This window comes from Moschus berezovskii, chromosome 27 (genome assembly GCF_049115385.1).
Source record: "Moschus berezovskii isolate FMDL1 chromosome 27, NW_MosBer_1.0, whole genome shotgun sequence".
In the NCBI taxonomy this organism is placed as follows: domain Eukaryota; kingdom Metazoa; phylum Chordata; class Mammalia; order Artiodactyla; family Moschidae; genus Moschus; species Moschus berezovskii.
In genome coordinates this window covers 1,347,997-1,366,554 of record NC_142486.1, presented here as the reverse complement: position 1 = coordinate 1,366,554, position 18,558 = coordinate 1,347,997, and the positions used below count along the sequence as shown (strand labels likewise).

Genomic DNA, 18,558 nt, shown 5'->3' with positions numbered 1-18,558 from the left:
ACAGACTGGGCAGGTCACGGTGAGGCCTGGCAGGAAGTGTCGAAAAAGCTTTATTTGCTTTTCCATCCAGTCATGCTCCAGACAGATGAGGCCCTAGGGGCGGGGGGCCTGAGGACAGGGTGCGGTCGGGCAGGGGTCTCAGGTCTGAGGGGCGAGCCGGCACCGCCCTAGATAGTGTCCACCTCGCGGAGCGTGTAGTCCAGGATGGTGTCCTGCCCCTGGAACCTGAAGTAGCCGCGGAACTTCTTCCTCTGAAGCAGCAGCGGGAACCAGTAGCTGTCATCAGGCCACATGTCCCCGAAGGGGATCTGGTCCAGGTGGAACCACTGAGGGCGCATCTCTGCAGGGGACGAAAAGGCAGAGTCACCAACGCCAGCCCGGATCTCAGCCTGGCTTTCTGCGAGGGATTCACTGAGTTACTTTGTGTGAGGAGCTTGGCATCCTTTGTTATTTCATCCAGGCGACTGGACTCCTCACAGGAGCGGAGGGAGGCTCAGGCCCTGGTGTGTTTCCGTGCCCGCCCTGGGGGGGGCCGGCCCTTCACTGCCTCTCCGGACCACACGCTCACCGTCACTCTCCATGGGCGTGCCCTGGACACTGTCTGTGCAGAAGACGTGCACGTCCATCAGCTCGGGGTCGCCGACGAACTCAAACGTGATCTGGCCCACCTTGTGCAGTGCGTCCACGGTCAGACCGCTCTCTTCCTGCAGCTCCCTGCGGACAGACGGGCAGACAGGAAGTGACAGTTAAATCAAGGCGCCTGTGTCCACGCGGAACCAGAGAATGGAGCTGGGCAGACGGAGGAGTGGAGAGTGCACGTGTGTGGCCAAGGGGTTGGGTTTGGTGTTGCTGTTTCGGGGCACCCAGACGTGCCCCCCGCCCCTGGCTGAGCACAGCCGCTCAGTGGTCCCACGGGGCGGGGAGGCCTGCACTAGAGCTGGGAGCCCCCACCCGCCCCCTCGGCTCCCCCTGTAGCTGCCGGGCCCTGAGCCAAAGCCTACCCGCCCAAAGGGTCCCACTCTGGCCTGCCCTGCTCGGAGCTCTGCATCAGACCGCTGGTAAGGGGCGGTTTTACCTCTTTTCACCGAGGAGACACCCCTGCCCTCCCGCCGAGACCAGCCAGCTCGCCCGCCCGTGCTTCCTCTGAACTTGATCGTGCTTCCTCTGAACTTGATCGCGGGGGATGAGCTTCGGGCCCATCTCTGCCTGTGCCTCGGGCATGGGAACGTGCTGCCTGTCCTACCTCCCGCCCACAGGGGCTCCGCAGTCCTTTGTCAGGGGGTGTCCTGACACAGGGGGCAGGGATGGGAAGGAGGGGTTGGGCCAGACCATGTGGGCTCAGTGGATGACACAGGGTGTTGAATTTATCCCCACGAGCCTGAGGGGCAAGAAGGCAAAGAGGCTAAAGTGTGGAGGGCTGTGTGATCTTGGGCACTGTTCAGTGTCTTTGGGCTTCGTTTCTTTCCCACATGAATGTAGTTGGTGTCGAGGAAGAATAGAGCCTGTGAGTGGAAGGTCCCAGATACACTTGTCATCAGCTCCCCCGAACCAATGAAGAAGACGAGTGACTGGCCAGCCCCTTGGCTAGAAAGAGGAAACCGTGACTTTTCTACCCACACCACCACAACACAGCTGCAAGCCAAGGTGTACCCAGCTCGGACCATGTGCCAGGCCCTGTTCAGTCCTTAAGTTTATTTTCTCACTAAATCCTCACAGCAATCCTAAAAGGTAGCCGTGGTGGTGGTTTAGTTGCTAGGTTGTGTCTGACTCTTGTGACCCCATGAACTTTAGCCCGCCAGGCTCTTCTGTCCATGGGATTCTCCAGGCAAGAATACTGGAGTGGGTTGCCGTTTCCTTCTCCAGGGAATCTTCCCGACCCAGGGATGGAACTCGGGTCTCCTGTATCATAGGCGGTCTCCTGCATTGCAGGTGGATTCTTTGCTGACTGAGCCACCAGGGAAGCCAAGAGGTAGCAGATAACAGTTATTATCCCCACTTGGCAGATAAAGAAACTGGGGCACAAGGATTCAGCCTGTGCTCAGGTCACGTGGCTCTGAGTGGTCAGGGGACTGGCTCTACACCCTGAATCCTTGTCCCCTGTGGAAGCTGGCTCTGCAGTCAGGCCCGCCCCTCCTCTCACCTCTTGGCCCCGTCCTCGATGGTCTCTCCTTCTTGAACTTTGCCCCCGAAGCCATTCCACCGGCCGGCCCCGAAGCCTCGTTTCTTCATGCCCAGGAGGACTCGCTGAGAATGCACTACCAGGACCAACGTGTAGAGCCTTGAGGCGCACATGGTGCCCTTGGGTCCTGTGAGGAAGGCAAGGGGCTGGGTCAGCTTGATTTGGGTGTGGACGGAAGCATGAGCATTTTGGTGGCCAGGGGCCAGGTGGACTGGAAATGTGTGCTGGAGCGCAGGGAGAGGCAACGTCCCAGCTCTGCCCGATGTGGCAGACTTTCTGGGGTAGACGGAGACCTGTCCTCCCGACCCAGCGGCACCAGTCCCGGGTCCTTTGCTTGCTGGGCTGAGGCAGGTCAGGCGACGGCCAGGTTGTCCCCGCCTCTCTCCTTAGCGCGGGGCTGTTGTTGCTTCTGCGTCCACCTGTGCCCACCTGGCGTGAAATGAACCGTGCTTTTTACCCAGCAGTTCTTGCATCTGACTCTTGCTCTTGGCCTTTTCATTATGGAGCCTTCTGGCTGTTGGGTTCTGGTTTCTGCCTCTCTGCAGTAGCAGACCCCCAGATTCCCCAGAAATGTGCAGCTCTGACAGTGGAAAGCCACCCAGCGAGGCCTGGCCTGTCTCCCTGCTGTGACAGCTTCCACATTCTGCTCACAACCACAGCTGCTCTGGGACCTGCTGCTCAGGGCCTGGAACGCTGCTCCTGCCCGCATGTGTGTGTGTGTGGTCCAGAGAAAGACCCTGCAGGGGACGTCTGCTGGAGACATGCTGGAGGTCCAGGACCATAAGCCCTGTCCATCCATCCTCCTCCCGGTCTGGGGCCCACACTGGATGAGATACAGGATGCGGGACCAGGGATGCTCCTGGGAAGTCACGGTGTCGGAGAACAGGGACCGAGGCCTGGGTCCTGGGGCTGGCGGCAGCTGGTGCGGAAGTGGGTCTCTGGGTCTAGCCTCCCTTTAACGTGCGGACTTTGTTGTGCTGCTGACCTGATAAGGCGCAAAGCCCTGACTTCCTAAATTAATTAGGAATCTCAGCTGTCAGTTATTAGGGGCCGATCACATATTTTCCAAAACGTATCCCACTTCACAGACCCAACAACTCTGTGAGCGGAGACTGGGCTTCTCCGTTTTCGGCCAGGGAAGCTGAAGCTCAGAAAAGCCGAGTCTGACGGAAACTCAAACGCCAGAGCGAGTAGCGAAGCCTGGGCCCACCTGCTGTTGAAGTCCAGCTGGCCACAGCTCTCGGCAGTGCCGTCAGGCGGGTCCCCAGAGGGCCCACCCGACGTCGGGGACCGGCGGCCGCCTTTCTCAGCTGGGCGGCCTCTGGACGGGGTCACCGGCCCACTGAGGCCGTGACGAGGGTTTAAAGCGGCAACACGCCGCCGAGTGCCGGGCTCGGGCTCCCCCCGCTGCCCTTCGCGGGTCCCTCCCCGGCGGCCGCAGCCCCGCTCCCCCGGGCCTCGGCCCCGGACTCGCCCAGGCCGGGCCCCGCCGCGCTCCCCGAGCCCGCGCCGCTTCCGGGGGCGTGGCCTCGGGCCGGAGGCGGGGCGTGGCCTCGGGCCGGAAGCGGGGCCGGGACTTCCGGCGGCGGCGGCCAGCGTGCGGCCGCGTCCATGGCGGGGTGAGCGCGGGCGGCCGGGGCGGAGGGCGGGCGCGGCGGCTGGCACTCGGGGAGCTGAGGGAGCAGCTCCTGCACGAGTGCGGCGGGCGGGGTGGCCGGCGCCGGCCCCGTGTTTCGGTCCAAAGAGGCGCTCGGCGCTCACCGCGTCCTGGCCCGAGAGGGTCAGCCCCAGCGAGGGGGCCGGAGCGGCCGTCCGCGGGCGGGGCGGCGGCGGGCGGGGGGCTGCGCGGGCCCTGCGGGAGAGGCGGCGGGCGGAGGCCCCGGAAACGAGTCCCGGGAGGCGCGGCCTGGGCGTGCGGTGCGGCTGGCGCTCAGCTGCCCGCCCCGCGTGGCCTCGGGGTGTCAGCCGCACTCCGCGCCCCTCCGCTGCCCGCTGCGGGCCGCTTGGTGCCCAGGATGACTGTGCGCTCTTTCCTTCAGGCTCTTTCCGCCTTTTGAAGGCAGCAGTTCAAAAGTGTCTTCTCCAGATCTTTGTCAACATGGTTTCACGCAGAGGGAACTTTGCCTGGGAGCCGTGGCACTAATAATAGTTTTTTGTTTTCTTTTTGTCAGAAGACAAGAATGTGGATACTTTGTAGGGTTGTTCTGAGAGTTAAATAAAGAGAGGTGTAGATAACCCATGGGAGTCGATAAACTTAAAAGCCCCACTTTCCAAAGAGGCTTGAAAACTGCCCTTCTGAGTTATGCACAGGGCAACTTCAATTTTACTAAGAAATATGACAGATTGGTCCGACTCTGTGCTGTCCGCCAGAGCGGTTGAAGTAAGGCAAAGGACCTGTCCTCGTGTTTTGTTTTGTTTTTTAATTTCTTAAAGCCCATTGAAAATTTGTATCCTGTGAGAAAGAATGTTCCTTTCATGAAATGTATCAGTATTTTCAACCAGTACTGGGAAAACTTTGGTTGACACAAAGTGAGTATCATTATCGTTTGAGATTTACTTCCGAAGAAAGCTTTAGGAGAGAAAAGCATCTTTGACCACAGAGGAGAGGCCTGCTGGATTAGTTTGCTCAGGCTCCTCTAAACAAGCACCCCAGGATGGGCGGCTGAGAAAGCAGAAATGTACTGCCTGAGCATCTAGAATCTGGAGTGCTGAAATCAAGGTGTCAGCAGGATTAGTCTCTGAGGCCTCTCTCCTTGACTTACAGATGGCCGTCTTCTCCCTGTGGCTTCATGTGGTCTGTTCTGTGTGTGGCTGTGTCTTGATTTCTTCTTATAAGGACACCAGTATTGAATAGAGCCCACCCATTTACCATTTAAGGTAGTGGTAAATGCCAGTGCAGGAGAAATGCGAGTTCAGTCCCTGGGTTGGGAAGATCCCCTGGAGAAGGAAGTGGCAACACACTCCAGTATTCTTGCCTGGAGATTCCCAGGGACAGAGAACCCTGACAGGCCACAGTCCACAGGGTTGCAGAGAGTTGGACATGACTAAAGCGTCTTAGCACACACACACACGACTTTATTTTACCTTAATTACCTCATTAAAGACCAGAAACATCTTGAGGTACTGGGGGTTAGGACTACCATATAGATGGCTTCCTATGTGGTGCTAGTGGTAAAGAATCCACCTGCCAGTGCTGGAGACAGACAGGGTTGGATCTCCGGGTTGGGAAGATCCCTTGGAGAAGGAAATGGCAACCCACTCCAGTATTCCTGCCTGGAAAATTCCGTGGCCAGAGGAGCCTGGTGGGCTACAGTCCATGGGTCTCAAAGAGCTGGACGCGACCGAACACACATGCAGGCTCGGGGATGTGGTTCAGCCCATGACACATTTCTGGCTGTAGCCTTGTCAAGTCGCCTCTCCCACTTGGGCCATAGTGACCCATCTCTAAAAATGTGCGGGTTGAACCTGGGGCCCCACTGGCCTATGTGATGCCAACCTGCTTGCTCCCTTTTCCTCACCAGGTCCCTGAAACTGGTGTGGGCCTCCCTTCAGCGTCACAGGTTCCACACCGCTGGGCGTTGCTACAGGGGCCGGACTGGCGCTGAGCACCTCTGGCTGGCACGGCACTTGCGGGACCCGTTTGTGAAAGCTGCGAAGGCGGAGAGTTACCGGTGTCGAAGCGCCTTCAAGCTCCTGGAAATGAGCGAGAGGCACCAGATCCTCCGGCCCGGCCTCCGGGTGTTAGACTGCGGGGCCGCTCCTGGCGCGTGGAGCCAGGTAGCTGTGCAGAGAGTCAATGCTGCGGGCACAGGTGGGGCCTCCGCACTGTCTCGGGCCTTCCAGCCACCGTGGTTTAGACGCAGGCTGGCCGCCCTCTTCAGGGCACACAGAGCAGCCAAGTCGCCTTGTGAAAACACACGCTTCTGCGTGCTGGTGTAGTAAGAAAGATACAAACAGACTGCTGACATTTTCAGGATGAAAGAGGGAGGTTGGAAGGGGGAATAAAGGTGAAAATCGCCTGCGATCACACCATAGACACGCGTAGGCCGACACGGTTTGTGTCCTGGGCCTGTGCTGCTGACGCGTGGCCTCAGCAATGAGCTCAGATGGCCGTCTCTAAGTCAGGTTTCTTTCCGCAGGAAAAAATATATGCTTGCTGATACAGCGACATCCTCCCTTGACAGGACAGCTGAATCAACCTGGGGGTTTCCTAGAGTTGCTCCTGGGGCTGCCCAGGGAGCCCTTGTGGCTCTGGACTCTCCACTTTGGCCCAACTCGAGGGACTTAGTTCTTATCTTTTTTTTATTTGGGGCTTTTAACTGAGATCATATATATGAAAAAGTTGCCTCTGACTGATAGATCAACTGACTACCCATACCAGGTAGAAAATGCCATTTAAACAGCTGCATACTATCCCAGATAATGGTTGTACTGTTGGTATTTAGTCAGTTTCCTCATCATGGGCATCAGGATTGCCTTTGAGTCTTTTGTAGGTGAGCAGTGCTAAGGTAACAATTGTTACCACTTGTATCTCCTACTGTCACTTCTGAGGGTGCCACCTGTACTGGCAGGTCACAGAGATCTCTCCCATACACCTTAGAATAGGTGTGTGCCCATCTTCCTGAAGAGAAAATTGAGATCTGCAGGAGTTAGTGACCTGCTGAACCAGGCATGCCACTCCCTGGATTTTGTCGTCAAGTCTCTCTAATCTGGGTAGGATGCCTCAAGGGGGTTTAGAACAGTTTAAAAACATTTTCTTACAAGCTCAGTAAATGTTTATCATTCAAGGGAATGAATCTGTGTCAAAAACTTCAGTTCATTTTCCCACCACTGAGTCTATCCACAGACTTCCTAACGACTGATTTTAGAGGTTCCTGTCCCCTAATTGCTCTTCAGGAGAAGCAGGAAATCTGCTAAGTTTAACCTGTAGGAAGAGGTGGGAGAAGCAGAGACTGTACATAAAATGGCTTGGGTTCTTTTACTCCCAAAAGAAGTTGCAAAAATGCAACCAAAGCCATTTGGTTTTGGAAGGCGCTTCCCGGGGCTACAGTACATGGGACGTTAAAGGAGCAAGCGTGAAATGGGAGGAGAGCTGTTCCACTCTCAGGGCTGAGAGCAGAGCTTTTGCCTTTGAAAAATGAGGCGCCCTCAGAATAGCTGGACTTCTCATCCTTAGATAGAGATCAAATACCCTGCCCCTCACCCGCAGAGCAGCCTTTTTACTAAGCTCTGAGTCTGTTCCTTCAGGGATCCACCCTGGTGTGTAGGGAGTGGTGCTGCGAGGGGCTGCAGGAGGGAGGCCAGGGTAGGAAATCCCCTTTCAGGTGAAGTGAAACGGACATCTTTTTCTTTCACAGCTGGTACCACTCAGACATGGGCAGGGTGTCAGTTTTTGCCTTATTTAGCGTCTGTCCACGTTCCCTTTTCTTGGCTTGTTTCTCTAATAGTTTTCTACGTTGAAAGAAACTGGATTAAACTGCAGCATGGATTTGTTGATTTAATCCAGAGGCACTTGATATAATAATGTGTCCTTCTCTGTTTTAGTTTATCAAAAAGACTCCTCAGAGATAAGAACCCTTTGAAATGGAGTCAGAGGTGGAGTGTCAAGGCCAGGGTGTGGCCCCAGGCCTGCCTGTACCCTGGGGCAGTCAGGCCGCCTCTCCCAGCCTCAGTTTCCTCAGGAAGGCCACCCCTCCCTGCCCGCCACGTTTTTCCAGGAGGAAAACCCTGTGTCCCCAGTTTTGCACATTAGTTCTTTTTCTCGGTCCTGACTTATGTATATAAATATATTTTTTTTCTTTAGTCTGTGCCATGCAGGATCTTATCCCCCAACTAGGGATCGAATCTGTGCCCCCTGCATTTGAAGCTCGCACTCTTAACCACCGGACCGCTAGAGAAAGTCCCCTTTATCTCTGTTTTATTATTTTGTTACATTTACTTTTTGTGGGATGATTTCGGGGTGTCAGTGAGTAAGTACCATCACCATTTCTTCCTCAGACCCCAGTGCTCCTGTTGGCTTTGTGCTTGGGGTAGATCTTCTCCATGTATTCCCCCTGGAAGGAGCAACGTTTCTGTGCCCTGCTGATGTGACTGACCCTAGAACCTTCCGGAAAATCCAAGAGCTGCTTCCTGGTGGGAGAGCAGACGTCATCCTGAGTGACATGGCGCCCAACGCCACGGGGATCCGCGGCCTCGACCACGACAGGCTCATTAGCTTGTGCCTGTCCCTTCTGGACATGGTTCCAGATATCCTGCACCCCAGGGGGACATTCCTTTGTAAAACCTGGGCTGGAAGTCAGAGCCATCGGTTACAGAAGAGACTCACTGAGGAATTCCAGAACACAAGGACTGTGAAGCCAGAGGCCAGTAGGAAAGACTCATCAGAGGTGTACCTCCTGGCCACGCAGTACCGAGGGAAGCCGGGAGCTCTGTGAAGGACTCAGCGCTTGTCCTGCTGTTGCTGGTTCTTCTTCACTGCAGATGTGGCTTGAGCTCTGTCCTGAAGTGTGGCTGGGGAGATCGGAGCTGGATCTAGGATGCAGCAGGCAGGACCGATGCGGGACCTTTTTTTAAGACAAAACTATATTCGGTGTTCACGATTTATGACGATATATGATAAAAAAAAGTGATCGCTATGATTTGTGAAGAGGAGTTACCATGAGAAAGAGACAAAGATAAAAGGATGAGAAGACTGGGATGCATAAAAACAGAGACAGAAAAACACACAGACACCTTTATGGAATTTTCTCACCGTGGATAGTATGTTACAGAGGAACTTTCTTCCACCATCGCCACAAAACAATCCCCAGGTTTCCAGGGGTTATTTTGGCTATACAGTGTAACGTAGAAAAATCTGAACTTTCAGTCTGGGGATTTGTTTCCATCTCTGGTGAATGATCCGGAAATACTTCAAGCAGTGAGAGCTCCGTAGGGAAGACATTTGGTATGAATTATGGATGGGGGGCGGGCAGTGTGAAACTGGAAATGTTTCTATAACACGCCAGGCTCCAGAGACTTAAAGGTAATAACCAAAGCAAGCAGACACATGGTGTGTTTATTTCCTTTTACTCTCTTCCAGGAACTCAAGGTTATAAAACAACATAGGGTGTAATATTTTCTGGAATTTCCATACTTTAAAAAAAAATTGACTTCTTTAAAACCATTTTCTGGAGGAGGGGTCATCCCTTAAGAGTATATTGACTATAATGATGATTAAATTCTGCCTCTTGAAAACAAATGCACAACCTGAAAACCTGGGAGTTATTTTTATTTGGCAGATAAAACTGGGACTTAAGCCTGGGACACAGTATCTCAGGTAACTCTGAGGGACTGCCCTGAAGGGGTAGAGGAGGAGCTGGAGTTTATAGGAATTTTCAGAACAAAGACCAGGTACTTGGAACATCAAGATTTCTGGTTAATAATAAAGTAGATGTCTCCAAGATTTCGGTGCTTTCCTATGTGTGGAAAGATGCAGGAGTCTTAGGCTCACTGAGAGTGTTCCTTTGATGTGACCTCAGCTACCTGGGCCAGTGTCCTGTGCTTCCTCACCCTGAGTCTCCTCAGGGTGCACTGTTGGGGTTGGAGGTGGGGTGGTGGCAACTGCAGAGTCTGATGATTTGGTGGCTGGCATTACCTTTTTGGGCTTCCCTGGTGGCTCAGATGGTAAAGAATCTGCCTTCAATGCAGGAGACCCATGTTCAGTCCCTGGGTTGGGAAGATTCCCTGGAGAACGGGATGGCTACTCATGCCAATATTCTTGCCTGGAGAATCCCATGGACAGAGGCACGTGGCTGACTACAGCCCGTGGGGTCGCAGAGTGAGACTTGACAGCCACTGATCTCTTTTCACCCTGAGCTCATCCTTAAGAGTGGCTGATGGCTGCGACATTCTTTATTTACTGATGTGGCAGGCAGCATTTTTAGTTCACACATCCCAAGGATGGCTGGGGGAAGAAATGGGGTCATAGGGTAGTCAGACCCCCGAAGCAGTCTGTAGACTGGCCTTATAAAAATTTTTTCATCTTATTTTCACTTGCCCCATGTCCTACCTCCACCACCACATTCTCTGCCTCCGCATCCTTTTTCTTTCTGGCGACACAAATTCATGGTTTCAGTTCAGTTGCTCAGTCATGTCCGACTCTGCGACCCCATGAATCACAGCACGCCAGGCCTCCCTGTCCATCACCTACTCCCGGAGTTCACTCAAACTCATGTCCACAGAGTCGGTGATGCCATCCAGCCATCTCATTCTCTGTCGTCCCCTTCTCCTCCCGCCCCCAACCTTTCCCAGCATCAGAGTCTTTTCCAGTGAGTCAGCTCGTCGCATGAGGTGGCCAAAGTGTTGGAGCTTCAGCATCAGTCCTTCCAATGAACACCCAGGATTGATCTTTAGAATGGACTGGTTGGCTCTCCTTGCAGTCCAAGGGACTCTCAAGTGTCTTCTCCAACACCACAGTTCAAAAGCATCAATTCTTCGGCGCTCAGCTTTCTTCACAGTCCAACTCTGACATTCACGGTTTACTGTCTGGAAATTCGGTGCAGACCCTCCGGCGCTTCGCCGGGGTTGGGGAGGAGGAAGGGACTTGAGAGACCCGTTAGTCGACGCGGGCTGCAGAGATTCCAGGAAGGACCTGCGGGCAGTGGGCTGACCGCGCCCCGCCCTTGCTCCCTGGAGAACGGGACCCAGACGACGGCTCCGCACCCCAACAGCTCCCAGGGCGCTAGGAGGATAGCTTAGTGGCACAGTATTTCCTGTTTTTCCTTTTTATAGAGAAAAGTAAAAACGCATTCATTAAATCAAGCAAACACCGTAGTGGCAAAAGCTGCGGACTAGGGCTTCCCTGGTGGCTCAGAGGTTAAAGCGTCTGCCTCCAAAGCGGGAGACCCGGATTCGATCCCTGGGTCGGGAAGATCCCCTGGAGAAGGAAATGGTAACCCACTCCAGTATTCTTGCCTGGAGAATCCCATGGACGGAGAAGCCGAGTCCACGGGTCGCAGAGTCGGACACGACTGAGCGACGGAACGGAGTGAGGACCGCAAGCAAGTTTGGCCCCAGGAGGCCACCGTTGGGCGGTGCTGTTCCACACAAGACAGCGCGAGACAGCCGTCCAGTGGAAGCCCGGCCTGCGGCGGACAGGGGCACCCAGGGAGTCCCGCGGGCCGGCCTCTGGTTCCGAGCGTCCTCCGAGCCGCTGCACCCCGGGCGTGGGACGGACGCGGAGCCCCTGACAGCGCGCCGACCCGGAGCTTCGCGGCCCGGCCCGCCCAGATCTCGCGAGAGCGCAGGCGCACGTCTCGCGATCCGCGGGCTCAGCCGGAGTAGAGGGAGATCTGAGCCGCGGCGGCGACGGCTGCGAGCGGGCTGAGGGCTGAGGTGACCGGACGGGGCCCGGCTGAGCCGCGGGAGTCGGGCAGGGCGGAGGCCGGCGCCGGCGCCGGGCCTCCTCCGGGGGCTGTGAGCCGGCGGCCAGCGGCGTTCCTGCCTCCTCCTCTGAGGCCCGGGCCGCGGGGCTTTCCCCGCGCCCGCTGTCCGCTCGCTCCCCGGGCCGGGGTCCCTGCCGGCCCTTCCCCGCGCTCCGAGCCTGGGCTTCCGCTGCGGGGCCCCCCGAGGCTTCCTCTCCGAGAGGAGCTGCAAACGGCCGCGGCGGAGGCGGCCTCGGAGGAGAGGGCTTCAGCGAGCACCCCGCCGGCCCGGCCCGAGCCGGCCGCTGCGGACAGAGGGCCCTTCCTCAGGCCTTGCGGGCCGACCGCACTGTCGCCTGCACCTCTGCGCCCGAGCGGTCAGTGTGGGTGGGCACCCGGTGGGAAGGTGGGGCGCGCCTTGCCCAGAGTCGCACTCCTGGCGGGTAGTGGGACCGGGCACGTGGATTTCCTCTGTCGTAAGTTAGGCGAGAGCAAGTGGAGGAGCGGTGAACTCAGCGGACCAGCGAAAGTGCCCCGGGGCGCTGTGAAGTGGTGCTGCGGGTGGTGCGGATCCTTGTAATGTCTGTAGGTCCTGAGTGCTCTGCACTCCAGCTCAGGGTTCCATCCAGAGCAGCCGACATCCAGTAGTGAGGCTTCAGGAAGGCCTGAGTCTCCTGGATACAGAGGATGGCATTTGAGCTGCCACCTTTTCCCTTGCCTTATGGAGCGGCTTAGTTCCGGGCAGGTGAAAAATGCATGTATGTGCTCTTTTCATTCTTGTGTGTAAGGTGCATCAGCTCTTACAGGGGATGCTGTCTTGAGAAGAGGGTTCCGTTCCGTTCGGTCGCTCAGTCGTGTCCGACTCTTTGCGACCCCGTGGACTGTAGCCTACCAGGCTTCTCTGTCCATGGGATTCTCCAGGCAAGAATACTGGAGTGGGTTACCATTCCCTTCTCCAGGGGATCTTCCCGACCCAGGGATCGAACCCGGTTCTCCCGCTTTGGAGGCAGACGCTTTAACCTCTGAGCCATTTCCCATCGCAGGATGAAAAGTATTAGTTCAGTTCAGTCGCTCAGTCCTGTCTGACTCTTTGCAACCCATGGACTGCAGCATGCCAGGCCTCCCTGTCCATCACCAACTCCGGGAAAGTGTTATGGCCCTGGTCAAACGGCGTGATTTGCTTTCCGGAGCATAGTGCTGCCGCCTGGCTCCACGTGGGCCGTGTCTCTCTGCCAGGCTCACAGCACTGTTGAGTGCTCCTCCCTGGTCTCTCTGCCAATTCATTTTCCGTTTGTATGAAGGAGAGGTAGAAGAGCTGTGTTGTGCGAGAGTGGAAAGGACAGCCTCCAGAAAACAAGGGCTCTCCGTGCACAAGACCAGTTGTTGTTTAGTTGCTAAGTCACGTCTGACTCTCTGCGACTCCATGGACTATAGCCCTCCAGGCTCCTCTGTCCATGGGATTTCCCATGCAAGAATACTGGAGTGGGTTGCTGTTCCATCCACCAGGGGATTTTCCTGACCCAGGGATCAAATTTGGGTCCATTGCAATGGCAGGTGGTTTCTTTACCACTGAGCCACCAGGGAATCCCAGTGCACAATGTCAAGGTTCTTGTTAAATGGGAAATTCAGAATCAAACCAAGATTCTTCACTTTTTTGGAGGTGGGGAGTAGGTTGAGGGCAGGTGTTTTCCATCTAATACTTAGGGGTCATCAGTGAGAGCTGGCTTCTTGCCTCAGAGGAACATGGTATGCACCTGGAGGAATTCACACCTTTTGGCTGTTCAGTGTGCTGGGACACTTCCACCCTTTCTGACTGGTAGACTGCCTGCTGCAAGGTTGGGTGGGATTAGCACCGGTGTGGGATGCAGGTTCTTTGCTGCTGCTTGTCCTTGGCCTTCACACCTTGGCCTGTGGAGCATGGTCGACCTTAGAGCCAGACAGACCCATGTTCCCATCTCAGTTCTGTAACTCTGGAGGCCCCACCTCTAAGATAATATTCAAGAAGACCTGATTCATCTGCTCATTCTGAGGATTGCGATGCCGTATGTGAACTTACAAGCAGAGTGACAGTTAAACCCTGTGGCGATAGCTGTGCCATCTGCGTTTTATAGCCTTCTCTTGGGCCCTGTAATCCTCCCAGCCTTGAGACGTGGGGCCTGCAGTTTTCAGCAGAGGAGACGGGCCCCACAGGCCTTGGTGCTTGCTGACTGTCAGGCGCCTTCCTCTGTGGTGCCGGCTGAAGATGGTAGAGGCGTTGTTGTTGACCTGTGATTAGCACTGCAGTGGCTGCCATCCTTACTGCCACTGTGGAGCGCTTTGCTTCTGATCCCTGGAAGCGAGGCTTTTTGTGAGTGCTTATGTGGGAGGGGCGCCACCTGACTGCTGAACACCTCATCTGTCTGTCCTGCTGGTCTGCAGGTTAGCACTCTGATGGTCAACAGCTTGGTGGCATGTTGTCTTTTTATGCCTCCATTTCCTCTCTGAGAAACTGGAGGTACAGGCTCCCACTTAACTCCGAAGAATGTGGTTATGGATGCTGGAATATTTTAAGGGTTTTGAGAGAGCATTAGTGGAGTGGGGCTGCCCAAAGGTACCCCCTGACCGGGCAGCTGGCAGTGGTGATGGCGCATCAGAAGGCTCCCTGTGACCCTTCCCTTGTTTTCTTCCAGAAGGGAAGTAATCATGGAAGACCTGGGGGAGAACACCACCGTCCTGTCCACCCTGAGGTCTTTGAACAATTTCATTTCTCAGCGAGTGGAGGGAGGATCTGGACTGGATGTTTCCACCTCTGCCCAAGGTTCTCTGCAGATGCAGTACCAACAGAGCATGCAGGTGAGTGGTATGTGTTGGGGTGGGGCCTTCAGGTACAGATACCTGCCCTTAGGTATGACTGAATCAAGTTCCAGATGGCTCAGGTGAGTGGTGTGTGTTGGGATAGGGGCCTCTATGGACAGACACCTGTCCTTAGGTAGGACTGGATCAGGTTCTATGTAGTTGAGGCAGGTCATTGTTTTCTTAGCCTGGAGGTCAACTGGTCATCTTCTGCATCTCCAACGTGGATATTCATAGTTTTGGAGGATAGCTAGAGGTCGTGGTCTGGCCCTGAGATGTCGTGACTCAAAAGCTTGACATGACTGCAGCTCAGAGTGGGCCTAGTGTTTAGTATTGCACTCGCACTGTGAGCTCACAGACACTAGAAAAAGAATTGGAAAACCAGCTCATTTAATTGAGGAATAAAATCCTAAACTTCCTGGGATCGTGACTGCTGGAATTGTGCAGCCAGCTGCTGGCTTCCTTGATGGTGTAACACGTAGGAAGGCTGTGTTGTCAGGGTAGGTTCTTGGTCAGCTGGGCAGGAAGGGCAGGGCAGTAAGAGAAGCCTGGGCAGGAGATGGTCTCAGGTGGTCAGCCGGGCAGAAATGTCAGGGCAGTGAGAGAAGCCTGGGCAGGAGATGGTCTCAGGCTTGGGAGGCCATTTGCACGTCTTGGCTTCTGTCTGCCAAGGGGTCATCTGTGGGGTCATCTTTACACTTGCGCTGTGATTATCGTCTCATCTCACTTTTTCTCAAGTGCTTGGCAGCGCTCCCTGGATGTGGCTGTAAAGGCTCAGGTCTCCTGAAGGACTTGCGGTTCTGGCGTGCTGTGGGGTCAGTGCTCGTTGGGTTGGGGATCCTGGGGTCCACACAGGGAGGGAGTGTGGTGTCTGAGCCTTGGCCTGGCCCCTGCCCCTCCATAGGGGCTGCGTCAGGCGATCCCTGGCTTCTTTGCTTGAGTCCCTTCTCCAGTCCATGTTGGCTGTGCTGCTGCAGCCTTTCTGCTGGTGACCTGCTCTGTGGCCCTGTGTCAGATGAGCCAGGAGTTTCTGTTGCTCCGGGAGCCCTGATGAGCCCATGTCTGGTGTGGTATGACAGAGGCTGTGTGTGTGTGGGCATTCACTGGCTAAATAGTTGAATGAAGTACTCTGTGTTTATTGGTGAGTTAAGTTGCTCACTGCCCCTTTTTGGCATGGACTGTTCTTTGTTCTGAAGTTAGGTCATTTATATTTGTTTTGGTGTTAAAACACCTTTTTTGAAATAGTGGTGGAAATAGATTGTTCCCCCCGCTTGGTGTTTGCTCACTGGCAGAATATGAAGTTGGCAACTTTGGTTTAAAACAGTGTTATAACTTTGTTCATGCAGCTCTCTGGGAACTTTTGGCCTGTTGGAACTAAAGTCTTCGATTTTCAAGGTCCCAGTTCTCACTCAGCTTTGACCTTAACGGCTTCCCCAGGTGGGAGGTCAGTAAACGAGAGCCGTAGCCAGAGTGAGCTGATTAGAGCCGTGGGGCGCAGGACCTGCCTGGGAGCCCTGACCCCAGACGTGTCCTGTCTCAGGAGTCCAGTCAGCAGTCCCTCTCTTTCCTGCCACGCCTGGCAGGTGAGGGGACAGAGCAGCTGCAGGTCTGGGAGTCTGGAAACAGACCAGGGTCTTGTCTGCTAGTCCCCGCCCCGGCTTCATTGTAAAGTTCTGTTTCTGTGCTTTGTGTCACTGTTGGCTTAAACATAAAAACAGGATTTTCCTTCAAATACTTCTCCTTTCACTGCTCTAGAAAGGTGTGGCCAACGGATCTGTGTCTCTGGGACCCTGTGTGGCACCTTTGCACCTGGGGCTGGGGCCCCGCTGTCCTCTGAAGGAGCTGGGCCTCGGCTTCAGACTCAGAGTGAGACGAGAAGACCGAGTCTGGTGGGGGCTGAGTTGGGGACCCCTGCCGTCAGCAGGCGGGAGTGACATGAGGGGTGCCTCTCAGGGTGCGGAAAGGGCGGTGGGCTCTGGCTCCCGAAGGCAGCTGGGGAGGGCGGAGCAGAGGCCTTTCCTCTACCGGGATCGCACACCTGTGGCGTGACTGGCAGTTTGGGGGTAGCTTTTTGTTTTGCAGGACTTTCCTCTGTGTTGTGGGATGTTTAGCAACATCCCTGGCCTCTCCCCGCCAGGTGCCAGGAGCAGACACAGACTGCCACCCCTTCTTGTGATGACCAGCGGTCATCACAGACATGGCCCTGTGTCCCTGAACAGAGTGAGACACGTGCTTCTTGAACTTTAATGTGCGTATGAATCACCTGAAGATACCTTTAAAAGGAAGATTCTGATTTGGTATCTGTGGCGCGGCCTGAATCTGCATTTCTGTTAGGTGCCCCGGAGATGCCGTATTGCCGGACTGCAGGCCAGTCTTAGAATGGTTGGGCTCCAGCCCACCTGAAGACAAGGCCCTGGCAATCTGTGGTGCTGTTGGCTGTGTCTTCTGAGGCCCTTCAGCGCTTCCGTCCCCCCTTATTTACTCACCTCTGTGAGAGGAGGACTTCTGATGGGCCCCAAACTGCCAGGCCCTGGCAGCCTCTCCCGCTGAGTCAAACACTGAGTCGGTGTTGAGGCCATGGTGCTCTGCAGTTAGACTGAATAGCTCCAGTCAGTTGACCCCAAGGTGGGAGAGTACCTGGGTGGGCCTGACTCCGGCAGCTGAATGTTTTAAATCTGGGTTCAGAGATCAGACAGAAGTCAGAGATGCAGGCAGGAAAAGGGTTCCACACATGCGAGATTCTCTCTTGTTGGCTTTGGGGGTGGAAATGCCCACATGGCAGGGAATGTGGACAGCCTCTGGGTGCTGACAGCCGCTCGAGTCTGCCAGCCAACAGGAAATAGGAAGAGGCTCCTGAGTTATGAGGAACATAGCTGCTGACTCTGTGGACTTTAGCCTGTTGGTCATTTTCCCTGATTGGAGAAGCTGGCCATGTGTGCCCAGCCGTCAGGTCCACAGAACTGATCGCTGGTTTATGGGCACCCCAGCTGCTGCACTGGTGGTAGTTTGTTAAACAGCACAGAAAATGAACAAGCGGCACATGGTCACCTTCTGACGCCTCCCCTTGCTGCTCCCGGCTCCCGCCTCCCCCTGGGGGCCGGTGCTCCTCCTCCCTCAGGGCTCAGTGAGGGCCTTGTGGGGGGCAGGGGCTCAGTGAGGGGTGGCGAGTGCGCCCCTCGCCTCACCCGAGCGAGGCACAGCTGCTGAGCGTCTGTCTTTGCTTTGCGGGGCCCGGTCAGTTGGAGGAGCGAGCAGAGCAGATCCGGTCCACGTCTCACCTCATCCAGGTGGAGCGGGAGAAGATGCAGATGGAGCTGAGTCACAAGAGGGCTCGCGTGGAGCTGGAGCGGGCGGCCAGCACCAGCGCCAGGAACTACGAGGTGGGTTCAGGTGGGTCTGCTCCAGAGCGTGGCGGGTGTGTGTCGTGCCTGCCAGACCTGCCAGGCTGTGGGAAGTAAGAGCCCCCAGCCAGAGCCCAGGCGCCCCTGCCTTCCTGGGCCACCTGAGGCTGTGGGGCGGCTCTCGGGTGTGTCCTGAGTCCCGGCTGGAGCCCAGGCGCCCCTGCCTTCCTGGGCTGCCCGAGGCTGTGGGGCAGCTCTCGGGTGTGTCCTGGGTCCCCAGGGAAGACCACATGGAGGGCTGGCTGCCGAGCCTTGTGTGCCTGTGGAGGTGCTGGTGGGCACTCTCTGCTGGGTGCCTGGTTGCCCTCTCTTCTTGCATTGGGATCCAGGTCTGACAGCAGTGCCAGGTGGCTTGGGCGTGGCAGGACTGTCGCCAGCTTGCCTCAGACCTGAGGCCCAGGCTGGGTCTCGCACACCCGGTCACCAGGTCAGGGGCTGCCTTGTGGTGGCCTTGGCTTGCCCGGCCCCCGTTACCAGAGGAGATGCTCGGTTCTTTACTCGGTGCATAAATTCCATGCTTGCTTTGTCTTGGTAACAGCACTTCGCCAGGGGTTTCAATAAGTGCTGATGAGTTGTGGAAATGCCAGCAAGATTCAGGCAGAGCATTGGACCAGAAAGTCTCTGGCGCGTGCGCTCCCTGAGGGTGGGTATCTGGGGCCGTGCTGCCTTCTGTGCTGCATTCCTGCACTTTCCCGGTCCCTGTGGAAACAGCCGATGCCATTGAGGGTGGGATGCTAGTTGGGTG

The 18,558-nt window shown here is 55.9% G+C and overlaps 3 protein-coding genes across 6 annotated transcripts in view; 2 read left to right on the top strand and 1 right to left on the bottom strand.

Annotated features, from left to right (window-relative positions):
• Positions 1 to 33: 33 nt before the first annotated feature.
• Positions 34 to 3,696, bottom strand: NUDT1 (nudix hydrolase 1). Its single transcript, XM_055410434.2, has 4 exons — positions 3,390 to 3,696; positions 2,141 to 2,306; positions 569 to 714; positions 34 to 340 (listed from the first exon to the last, which is right to left on the bottom strand). The coding sequence occupies exons 2-4, from the start codon at positions 2,290 to 2,292 to the stop codon at positions 168 to 170; spliced, it is 471 nt and encodes a 156-aa protein (XP_055266409.1). The 5' UTR covers positions 2,293 to 2,306; positions 3,390 to 3,696; the 3' UTR covers positions 34 to 167.
• Positions 3,697 to 3,750: 54 nt separating this feature from the next.
• MRM2 (mitochondrial rRNA methyltransferase 2) lies at positions 3,751 to 8,890 on the top strand. Its single transcript, XM_055410440.2, has 3 exons — positions 3,751 to 3,798; positions 5,701 to 5,990; positions 8,177 to 8,890. The coding sequence occupies exons 1-3, from the start codon at positions 3,791 to 3,793 to the stop codon at positions 8,611 to 8,613; spliced, it is 735 nt and encodes a 244-aa protein (XP_055266415.2). The 5' UTR covers positions 3,751 to 3,790; the 3' UTR covers positions 8,614 to 8,890.
• A 2,146-nt stretch (positions 8,891 to 11,036) lies between these two features.
• The window catches only part of MAD1L1 (mitotic arrest deficient 1 like 1), a 233,454-nt gene continuing 225,932 nt past the window's right edge, over positions 11,037 to 18,558 (top strand). The window contains exons 1-3 of one of the 4 annotated variants that reach the window (XM_055410437.2): positions 11,037 to 11,957; positions 14,250 to 14,412; positions 17,652 to 17,792. In XM_055410437.2, coding sequence (XP_055266412.2) covers positions 14,263 to 14,412; positions 17,652 to 17,792 — 291 coding nt within the window. In that variant the 5' untranslated portion in view covers positions 11,037 to 11,957; positions 14,250 to 14,262. Of the gene's footprint in view, positions 11,958 to 14,249; positions 14,413 to 17,651; positions 17,793 to 18,126; positions 18,457 to 18,558 lie in introns of those variants that run through there. The other 3 variants (XM_055410436.2, XM_055410435.2, XM_088833067.1) reach the window with 3 other exon arrangements.

Excerpts from the sequence above, each read along its gene's own strand:
- NUDT1 (XM_055410434.2), bottom strand. The coding sequence starts at position 2,292 with ATGTGCGCCTCAAGGCTCTACACGTTGGTCCTGGTAGTGCATTCTCAG. Across the intron at positions 715-2,140 it reads ATCGAGGACGGGGCCAAGAG|GGAGCTGCAGGAAGAGAGCG; the intron begins GTGAGAGGAGGG and ends GTCTGTCCGCAG. Across the intron at positions 341-568 it reads CACGCCCATGGAGAGTGACG|AGATGCGCCCTCAGTGGTTC; the intron begins GTGAGCGTGTGG and ends CGTCCCCTGCAG.
- MRM2 (XM_055410440.2), top strand. Across the intron at positions 5,991-8,176 it reads AGTCAATGCTGCGGGCACAG|ACCCCAGTGCTCCTGTTGGC; the intron begins GTGGGGCCTCCG and ends TTTCTTCCTCAG.